Below are 10,893 nucleotides of genomic sequence, written 5' to 3' on the forward strand. Positions count from 1 at the left end.
CAACTCAACTCGCCGTGTTTGGAGGAGGAGGAATGCTGCCTATGACCCCAATAACACCATCCCCACCGTCAAACGTGGAGGTGGAAACGTTATGCTTCGGGGTGTTTTTCTGCTAAGTGGACAGGACAACTTCACCGCATCAAAGGGACGATGGACGGGGCCATGTACCGTCAAATCTTGGGTGAGAACCTCCTTCCCTCAGCCAGGGCATTGAAAATGGGTCGTGGATGGGTATTCCAGCATGACAATGACCCAAAACACACGGCCAAGGCAACAAAGGAGTGGCTCAAGAAGAAGCACATTAAGGTCCTGGAGTGGCCTTAATCCCATAGAAAATCTGTGGAGGGAGCTGAAGGTTCGAGTTGCCAAACGTCAGCCTCGAAACCTTAATGACTTGGTGAAGATCTGCAAAGAGGAGTGGAACAAAATCCCTCCTGAGATGTGTGCAAACCTGGTGGCCAACTACAAGAAACGTCTGACCTCTGTGATTGCCAACAAGGGTTTTGCCACCAAGTACTAAGTCATGTTTTGCAGAGGGGTCAAATACTTATTTCCCTCATTAAAATGCAAATCAATTTATAACATTTTTGACATCCGTTTTTCTGGATTTTTTTGTTGTTATTCTGTCTCGCACTGTTCAAATAATCCTACCATTAAAATTATAGACTGATCATGTCTTTGTCAGTGGGCAAACTTACAAAATCAGCAGGGGATCAAATACTTTTTTCCCTCACTGTATAGTGTATGATTTTTTATGCCATTATGTCATTATGAGATGATTATAAGATAGTGTAAGGGGGTAATACATGCTTAAGTCTTAATTAAAAACGCCATCATAAACCATTATAAGGCTTTAAGTTAAGTTGTTGTATTTGATTTAACTAATTCTGTTACTGCCCCTCTGTCTAGATCTGTGGTTTACTAATAATCCAAACCACCAAGTTCAACACAACCCGTCACTTATTTATTCTCCGATTGACTGAGATGAGAACTGCCGAGGAGTCTTCTGGCACGGTCCTGCACCGTCTCATCCAGGAGCAGCTCCGTTACGGGAACCTCACAGACACCAGCACCCTCCTGTCCATCCAGCAGCAGGCCCTGCGTGGAGGCAGCAACAGCAGCGGAGGAGGAGGGGGTACCGGATCCCCCCGCTCCTCCCTGGAGAGCCTGACCCAGGAGGAGTCCCAGTTCCTCCACATGTCCACCAGACAGGATCCCCAGGGCCAGGAGCACCAGGGGGACTACAACCACTGTGAGAGTGACTCCTCCGTGTGTCGCCTCTACCAGCTCCACAGACACGGAGAGGAGCTGCCCACCTATGAGGAGGCCAAGGCCCACTCTCAGTACCTGGCCTCGGTAGAGGCTCAGCGGGGTCAGCCTCAGCTTGGTCTGGGTCTGGAGGTGATGGATCACCAGGGAGGAGGAGAGGGCCAGTGGGACCTGAAACGGGAGCACGCCCGCTCCCTCAGTGAACGGCTTATGCAGCTCTCCCTGGAGAGGAATGGTGGATCATGTGGATCCAGAGACAGTCTGCCCCTCAGCTCCACTCAGAGTTACCCACAGCTTTCCAATGGCCACTGTGGGCCTGTTGACCACCAGGGACCAGAGTCTCTCCAGTACCCCGTTCAGAGGGGACCTCCCCCGGACTACCCCTTTCTGGTCAGGCCTCCTGGATACATGCTCAGCCACTCACAGGAGATAAACGGACTCTACTACCAGGAACCTCCTCCCCCATTCAACTCACAGCACAGGTAAATAGAACACAAACACACACAAGACAAGCCAATATGAATTACGCTATATGGATTATGGGTTCCCAGTTAATTTATATTATTTCTATAATATATTATTTATTTATTTTGCCTTTCTTTAACCAGGTAAGTCATTGGAGAACACATTCTTTTTTTTTTACAATAACGACCATTATCCGCGTGGATGATGCATTTTCATTCGATGTTTCAAAGTATTATAGATATCGATGTAGAACTGCATTGTCGCCAACAAGTCTCCATCCTCTGCTCTGCTCAGGTATGAACCTGCCCAGGCCCAGATGGCTCGCCACAGTGTCCGCTCTGGTCCGGAGGTCTACATGAGCCACAGCAGCCCCAGTACCGCCCAGATGGACCTGCTGAGGGAGAATGAGAGACTGAGGAAAGAGCTGGAGGGCTACAGCGAGAAGGCCGCCAGACTTCAGAAGGTGAGAGAGAGGACACTTCCTTGGTTACGTCCCAAAATGCCCCCCCCTGGTTAAAAGTAGTGCACTATAAAGGGAATAGGTTTCTGTTTGGGACGTAGCCTTTTGTTCTCATACAATCATCCTAATGGTGACCTTGAATGACTCTGTCATTGCACACAGCATGAAAATGTATGCGCTCACTTAACTGTAAGTCGCTCTGGATAAGAGCGTCTGCTAAAATGACTAAAATGTAAAAATACAGCATTATACTGTAGGAGTCCGACTGCCTGTAACGTCGTTTAGTGACAGTAATAGTTATGAGTATCATTACATTAGATAGGCATCAATAGTTTTTTATTTATTTCTAAGCCCTGTTGGCTCACAGAGGGTGTAGAGGTAGGTAGGGAAGTATAAACCTGTGTGTGTGTGTGTGTGTGTGTGTGTTTGGCAATGCTGCATATCAGCGAGATTAGTCCTCTAGCTGTGCTGTAGCAGGAATGTGCACCGTGGACGGATCACAGGGACTTTTCTGTTCATTTTGGAATCATTCATTGCTAGTAACAGGCAGAGACTCATATACAGGTTATTTCCACATCTGAAAGTACATTGAGAAGACACTTCAGTCTGTCTTTTCATTCAGACTCCTCTAACATCTTTACATGGAAGCTCATGCCTACATTCCTTCACTTGATTTGCTACTAGTTGTCATGCATCTGCTTGCTACCTGGTAGTGTCTTATTAACCCATGATGTTGAAAGCACTAGTAGCGTTCCTGTTTCAGAGACTGGACTGTCCTCTATATCTCTGGCTCCTCCTCCTGCTCCTCCTCTTCCTGCTGGCCGGCCGGACCTACTAATCTGAAACAAGAACACTCCTCCTCTTCCTCCTGCTTCTCCTGCTCCTTCTCCTCTTCCTCCTCCTCCTGCTCCTCCTCCTCTTCCTCCTTCTCCTCCTCCTCTTCCTCCTTCCCCTGCTCCTCTTCCTCCTTCTCCTGCACCTCCTCCTCTTCCTCCTCCTCTTCCACCTTCTCCTCCTCCTCTTCCTCCTTCTCCTGCTCCTCCTTCTCCTGCTCCTCTTCCTCCTTCTCCTGCTCCTCCTCCTGCTCCTCTTTCTCCTTCCCCTCCTCCTCTTCCTCCTTCTCCTGCTCCTCCTCCTGTTGCTCCTCCACGTTGGCAGAATGCCATGAGGAGAGATGAAAGCTCACACACCTGGGACCCATAACTGGGGACCCATAACTGCTCATTCAGGAATGTGGATTCCCACTTCTCTTTAAGAGCAGAGTGTTAGTCATTTGCTTGTGGGCATACTGCAGTATCTACATAAAGAACAGGCCAGACAAGCAATTCATATGTCTCATACATTCAGTATGACATCACAGTCTTGTGAGACCATGGATCTCTTTGGAGTCAGGTCTTAAATCCCCCTCTTTTTTAATGCCACTTTTCCGCTGTTGGACTTTGGACCAGACTTTAAAGAAAGTATCACTGCCTCCTTCTCACAAATGATCCAAAAAATATAAAAATTAAAAAAGTTGGTTCAACACAGTGGCGGGTCATTTTGACCCTAGGACAACGGGAGGGTTAAGGTAGAGACCCTCAGACTGACAGTATCCTCTTGTGTTTCCTCCCAGCTGGAAGTGGAGATCCAGAGGATATCTGAGGCCTACGACACCCTGATGAAGGGCTCAGCCAAGAGAGAGACCCTGGAGAAAACCATGAGGAACAAACTGGAGTCAGAGATCAAGAGACTACACGACTTCAACAGAGACCTCAGAGGTAAAGGCTACCAGCAGCTAGATGCTAATGCTAACAAAGCTAGTCAAACAATAATCTGTTTTTAATGGACTTACCTGCATAAATAGAGCTAAAGACTTCACTAGCTACCTGTTTTTTATTAATAACCAGGAGCAGGAGTCTTTGTGGTTTAAGTATGGTTCTCCCCACATGAAGTAATAGTAGATCATAATTGATTTCCCTCCCTCTCTCTCTGACCTGTAGATCGTCTGAACACAGCTACAAAACAGCAAGTAGCCAAGGATGTTGAATCCGACGACCAGAAGCAGCATGTCTTCGCCAAGCTCGTCGAACAAAGTAAGTCAACATCGGATGCCTCCCCAACACGAGAGAGGGGAATGAGGAAACAGTGTCTTTCTTCTTGTAGACTTTCTGTAGAGGAACTGCACTGGGCAAGGGGGATCGTTTTCAGATCTGTTTTGTGAAACAGTCACGCTGGCAGTCTGTGGCAGGCATAGAGTTCTCCTGGGCTGTGACTGATTTCTCTGCCACATTAATGTGGTATGTTGTGTTGTGGGGCTGAGGCCAGAGGGGATGCTGGTTAAGGGGACATTCCCTGCTCCTCCCTCCCACCCGGCCTGTTAACAGAGTCGCCCTTGGCACTTGAACGCCCTTAGTAGTAGCAGTAGCAGTAGTAGTAGTAGTAGTAGTAGCAGTAGTAGTAGTAGTAGTAGTAGCAGTAGTAGCAGTAGTAGTAGTAGTAGTAGTAGTGGTAGTAGTAGTAGTAGTAGTAGTAGCAGTAGTAGCAGTAGTAGTAGTAGTAGTAGTAGTAGTAGTAGTAGTAGTAGTAGTAGTAGTAGTAGTAGTAGTAGTAGTAGTATTAGTAGTAGTAGTAGTAGTAGTAGCAGCAGCAGTAGTAGTAGTAGTAGTAGTAGTAGTAGTAGTAGTAGTAGTAGTAGCAGCAGCTACTCTTCCTGGGGTCCAAACAGAAAACACAACAAATAAAATACATAATATAGATAAATATACAGCACAACATTTACATTACAATTTATTCATACAACAGACACTCCCATCCAGAGCAACCCACAGCTAGTGCATTCATCTTAAGATAGCCAGACGAGGCAACCACATGTCACAGTCGTATCCCAACCCATGTATCACATAATACAATACAAAATATATAAAAATGTCTCTTCACGGTCCCCGTCGTGCCATAAAGGGTTTTTTAGTCTGGTTTTATTGCTAGCTTGAGTTACCTGGGGTGGCAGAGAGTTCCATGTAGTCATGCCTCTATTTAATACTGTGTGTTTCCCAGCCTCTGTTCTGGACCTGGGGACTGTGAAGAGACCTCTGGTTGCAGTAAATGTAGCCTGGATTCCTGGATTTGGGGGGGGGGGGGGGGGGGCATTTCAGGCTGTTCAGTTCTCTGGGAATGCCCCCTCTGCTGGCCACTCACAGCACGCTGACCCCTGGACAGATACTGCATCTCTCCATCTGTGGTTCATTTCTTTACCTCAGTATGTGAAGTCATGAGTGGTCAGTTGTGGATAAGGTTTAGCCAACTCTCATGCTGTTATTGTCCAGCCTTTGGCAAGGGGAACTGCCACTGCCCTGCTACTCATTGTTGGGGTAAAACTTCACAACTATTATTTAGTGAACTTGGTATTTGTATTGGGGAAATGACGTTTTTTAAATCAGCTCAAAGTGGTCCTTAGTCAATAGTTATGTGACAGGTTGAACAGTCACGCTACCTTGCCTGTTGGCCTCCAGGAGCAATGATTACCCTCTGAGGAATGTTCATATTCAACGTTAAATGTCAGTCGGTGGGGTTGGAGAAGGTGTTAACTGCGTTTTGGCTTATATGAGATTTGAAGCCGCAACAGAAACAGAGCTACATGTGAAAAAACCTGTGGTGGGACATGTTGCAACATGTTAACCTATACATATATGTTAACCTATACATGTTGCTCTTGGGTTGTGTAACTGTGACCGTTTTAAAGGAGGTTGGGGTACAGTTCTTTCTAGGTATGTCCTCTTCTCTGGGATATAGTATTGGCTCTTAATATGTAGCTGAGGGGACATTAGAGTTGGTGTTTGACTATTTGGATGGCTTTGGAATGACAGTCTATAACAGAGATGTTGGACTGATTGACCCTGTTTACGACAACTACAACTAAAGTGACTGTTAGGGCTAAGTGCATTCCTTAGGCATTAACCTCAGACCCCCCCCAACCCCCCCCCCCAACCCCCCGGTGTTGGAGAAAAGATTAACGCCTCCACCTCCCTTAGAGTTCACAGTACTTACAATGTGAAGTGGAACTCTCTTTTAGATTCTTAGAATCCATTAAAGGGACTAAGTGAGTAACTTTAATGGATTCCAATGAAGGAACTCTGGGAGGGGGGGTTCTGAGTTCTACTCACTGAGAGATCATGTAGCAGCCGCTCTCACCTGAACATTTCTAACCATTTCCTCTCCTCTTTTCTGTCTCTCTCCTAGATGAACAGCAGCAGCGTGAGGTGCAACGTCTGCGTGGTTCCGGGGAGGAGTGGCTCCGGCGCCGGGAGGTTCTGGAGCTGGCCCTGGGGTCGGCACAGGCCCGTAACCTGGCCCTGGGGGAGGAGCTGAGTAGGAAGAGGGCGTACGTAGAGAAGGTAGAGCGGCTGCAGAGTGCCCTGGGACAGCTACAGGCGGCCTGTGAGAAGAGAGAGGCCCTGGAACTGAGGCTGAGGACCAGGCTGGAGCAGGAGCTGAAGAGCCTCCGAGCAGCACAGGTGAGCAGGAGAGGAGAGGAGAGGAGAGAAGAGGAGAGGAGAGGAGAGGAGAGGAGAGGAGAGGAGAGGAGACACGACGTGATGCATGTATGCACACACATACACATATACACACACGCACACATACACACACGCACGCACACATATACACACACGCACACATACACACACAGACACACACTCACACGCACACATACACATACACACACACACACGCACACACACATACACACACACACACACACAGAAGTCTTTGCACTTAAAGTGCTACCTCATGATCCACATTGACATGTCATATTTGACAAACCCCAAGGCTGTAGTATAAACACAGTCTTACAAAAACAAGACCACTGCTGCATGTTTGAAACATTCAACCATGACCCTTTTCCAACCAACCCTTTCCTTCCCTTCTCATTCCGTGGTGTCAGTCTCACAGCACGGCTAGCGGCCCCGGCTCCCCGCCCTCTGATCTGAGCTCCACGGTGTCCGTACAGCTGCAGCTGGCTGAAGGAGAGGAGAGGATCCTGGCTCTGGAGGCCGACATCACACGCTGGGAACAGAAGTACCTGGAGGAGAGCACCATGAGGCAGTTCGCTATGGACGCAGCCGCTACCGCTGCGGCTCAGAGAGACACCAGCGTCATCAAACGCTCCCCTCGCCACTCACCCAACAGCAGCTTCAACGACCACCTGCCGTCCAGCCGCAGACATCAGGAGATGGAGAATAGGTTCGTACATCTTACATAGATGGCCCTTTCTCCTGACCAATTGGTATACGTTGGTAGTTACATCTATGCCATCTCTGTGTGCGTACTTTAATCTGCGACATGTCTGTGTGTTTATAGAATCCGAGCGCTGCACTCCCAGCTCCTGGAGAAGGATGCAGTGATCAGGGTGTTACAGCAGCGGTCCCAACGGGAGCAGATCAGGCTAGAGCAGCAGGCCCTCCGCCCTGCCAGGTCCGTCCCCTCCGTCAGCACCGAGGCCAACGGCTCAACCTCCACCAACGGCCCAGTGGAGCGACCCATCTGGGGAAAAGGTGAGCGCAGTGGCCCAGGTCTGGGTCTAAGTCTACGTCCCAAATGGTACCCTATAGTTCACTACTTCTGTCATTAGGCACATAGATCTCTAGTCAAAAGTAGTGTACTATGTAGGGCATAGGGGACATTTGGGACGCAAAAGTAGGAGAAGACAGAGATGATCAGGAGGTTCACGTAGGAGCCAAGAATTCAGTGCAGATATAGCTACTTCCTGAAAAATCTGGAGAATTATGACATAGCTGTCTTCTCCTTCTTTTTAGTCTTCTGGGGGTCACAGGTCATAACGCCTGGAGGAATGTCAGATCTAAAACAGCCCCATGCTATTAACTCAAGAGACAACTGGCGGCTGCTTAGTGTCGCCAGGCAGAATGTTACACTTCTTTAAAAAAAACGACTGTTGGGGAGAGGACCCAGTGAGGGACATTCCTCAAATAGACGACTGCATCTTTTAGTAACAGAATGCATGATACTGCATGTCTTCTCCTCTCCGGCATAGACGCTCTGGAATAGACGTGGCAGAGGATCTCACAGAACAGATGTTAATTAACCAGCTTCCTCTTGTTGTCTGTGATCTGGTAATTAACCAGCTTCCTCTTGTTGTCTGTGATCTGGTAATTAACCAGCTTCCTCTTGTTGTCAGTGATCTGGTAATTAACCAGCTCCCTCTTGTTGTCTGTGATCTGGTAATTAACCAGCTCCCTCTTGTTGTCTGTGATCTGGTAATTAACCAGCTTCCTCTTGTTGTCTGTGATCTGGTAATTAACCAGCTTCCTCTTGTTGTCTGTGATCTGGTAATTAACCAGCTTCCTGTTGTTGTCTGTGATCTGGTAATTAACCAGCTTCCTCTTGTTGTCTGTGATCTGGTAATTAACCAGCTTCCTCTTGTTGTCTGTGATCTGGTAATTAACCAGCTCCCTCTTGTTGTCTGTGATCTGGTAATTAACCAGCTTCCTCTTGTTGTCTGTGATCTGGTAATTAACCAGCTTCCTCTTGTTGTCTGTGATCTGGTAATTAACCAGCTTCCTCTTGTTGTCTGTGATCTGGTAATTAACCAGCTCCCTCTTGTTGTCTGTGATCTGGTAATTAACCAGCTTCCTCTTGTTGTCTGTGATCTGGTAATTAACCAGCTCCCTCTTGTTGTCTGTGATCTGGTAATTGACCAGCTCCCTCTTGTTGTCTGTGATCTGGTAATTAACCAGCTTCCTCTTGTTGTCTGTGATCTGGTAATTAACCAGCTTCCTCTTGTTGTCTGTGATCTGGTAATTAACCAGCTTCCTCTTGTTGTTTGTGATCTGGTAATTAACCAGCTTCCTCTTGTTGTTTGTGATCTGGTAATTAACCAGCTTCCTCTTGTTGTCTGTGATCTGGTAATTAACCAGCTTCCTCTTGTTGTCTGTGATCTGGTAATTAACCAGCTTCCTCTTGTTGTCTGTGATCTGGTAATTAACCAGCTCCCTCTTGTTGTCTGTGATCTGGTAATTAACCAGCTTCCTCTTGTTGTTTGTGATCTGGTAATTAACCAGCTTCCTCTTGTTGTCTGTGATCTGGTAATTAAGCAGCTTCCTCTTGTTGTCTGTGATCTGGTAATTAACCAGCTTCCTCTTGTTGTCTGTGATCTGGTAATTAACCAGCTTCCTCTTGTTGTTTGTGATCTGGTAATTAACCAGCTTCCTCTTGTTGTCTGTGATCTGGTAATTAACCAGCTTCCTCTTGTTGTCTGTGATCTGGTAATTAACCAGCTTCCTCTTGTTGTTTGTGATCTGGTAATTAACCAGCTTCCTCTTGTTGTCTGTGTGTTGTAGGAAAGAGCCTCTCTGATGACCAGACGGCTGCTGCAGCGTCTCCTCTCTCCCGGCCCCCCCACCAACACCCCCGTGCCCCACTGGCCCTGCCTCTCCCCCACTCCAAGCCCCAGAGCAGGGACTGCAGCAGCCAGTGTGATGGTGATATTCCAGCCGAAGAGGCTGACCTCACAGTGGATCCCCCCAGCAGTTCAGACACTGCAGCAGACGTGGTAGAAATCCTTATTTAACAAACATTGATCTCTGACTACAGTTCAGATAACTGAACTTGGGGATTCACTGTGGATGGACAGTGATAACACGGTTGACGACCGAGAGACCTTCCTGTCCCGTATGTTCCCTCCCAGCAAGGAGAAGACTACCTGCCTGTCTCTGGTCAGACGGGCCTCCAGATGAACAGAAGGACACTTCCTTTTGAAGACAGACGGACAGTTTGGAGACGGGTTTGGAGTAATGGACATGTGCTTCCTACCTACCTACCTTCATACAGTACCTTCCTACCTACATTTCTACCTAGCTTCCTACCAATCTACCTACCTGCCCGCCCACCTACCCACCTATCTACCTACCTACCTACCTACCTACCTACCTACCTGAGAAAAGAATCCAGAAGCAACAGGAAGCGTGTAGCAGACAAAGAGGAGAGCTGTGCTCCACTTGACTGTTTCTCTCTCTACACTTAGAAAAGTGAAGAAGAACCTTATTGGCCCGGCCAGGTGCAGCTACGCCAGTCTCCATCTGAAGCCTCCGAGGTACTCAGACCAACCTGAGATATCAATCAGACTGTGTACTGCATTTATATTATATTTGTATGTAATTCGTGTTTTTTATTTGATGTATTTATATTCTTATTTAAGTGCTGCTCATAGTGTGACGTGATGTGTTTGTGTGAAGAGTTGTGTGTTGTTTGGCCTTTAAGAAAGCTGTCTAAATGTCTGTCTGTCTGTCTAAATGTCTGTCTGTCTGTCTAAATGTCTGTCTAAATGTCTGTCTGTCTGTCTGTCTTTCTCCACCCCTGCTGATTTATTCACTTCTATTCATATTGCATATCTGTTTCCCTTATGGACAGACTGTGTGTCAGCTACTTTGAGCTCAGCATGCCAAGTCAAATGATCCATAATTCCTGGAAAAAAACGACATAACTATCCCACGGCTACTTTGGCTTGTTCTATGATTATACATCTCCTTCCCGTTATGTTGTGATACTAATACGTGTGCTTAGTGAAGTCAGTTGTAAGCACCGTAAATACCAACCAACCCAACTTCTGCATTCCCAAGCCTAAATTAAACTATGCAGTCGGCACTCTCCTTTCCCTACATATTATAGCCTGTATGTCGAGGCCCTGCGCCCTCCCAGCTTTAACACAG

At 47.3% G+C, this 10,893-nt stretch overlaps 1 protein-coding gene across 1 annotated transcript; it reads left to right on the top strand.

Annotated features, from left to right (window-relative positions):
• Window positions 1-984: 984 nt before the first annotated feature.
• On the top strand, window positions 985-9,909 carry LOC311114545 (angiomotin-like 2a; the record flags this gene model as incomplete). Its single annotated transcript, XM_084189789.1, has 8 exons — window positions 985-1,751; window positions 2,029-2,197; window positions 3,807-3,951; window positions 4,174-4,266; window positions 6,410-6,684; window positions 7,113-7,411; window positions 7,529-7,722; window positions 9,526-9,909. The coding sequence occupies 8 exons, from the start codon at window positions 985-987 to the stop codon at window positions 9,753-9,755; spliced, it is 2,172 nt and encodes a 723-aa protein (XP_084045915.1). The 3' UTR covers window positions 9,756-9,909.
• Window positions 9,910-10,893: the final 984 nt, after the last annotated feature.

This window comes from Coregonus lavaretus (assembly GCF_964263955.1).
Source record: "Coregonus lavaretus genome assembly, contig: HAP1_SCAFFOLD_2397, whole genome shotgun sequence".
Classification (NCBI taxonomy): Eukaryota; Metazoa; Chordata; class Actinopteri; order Salmoniformes; family Salmonidae; genus Coregonus; species Coregonus lavaretus.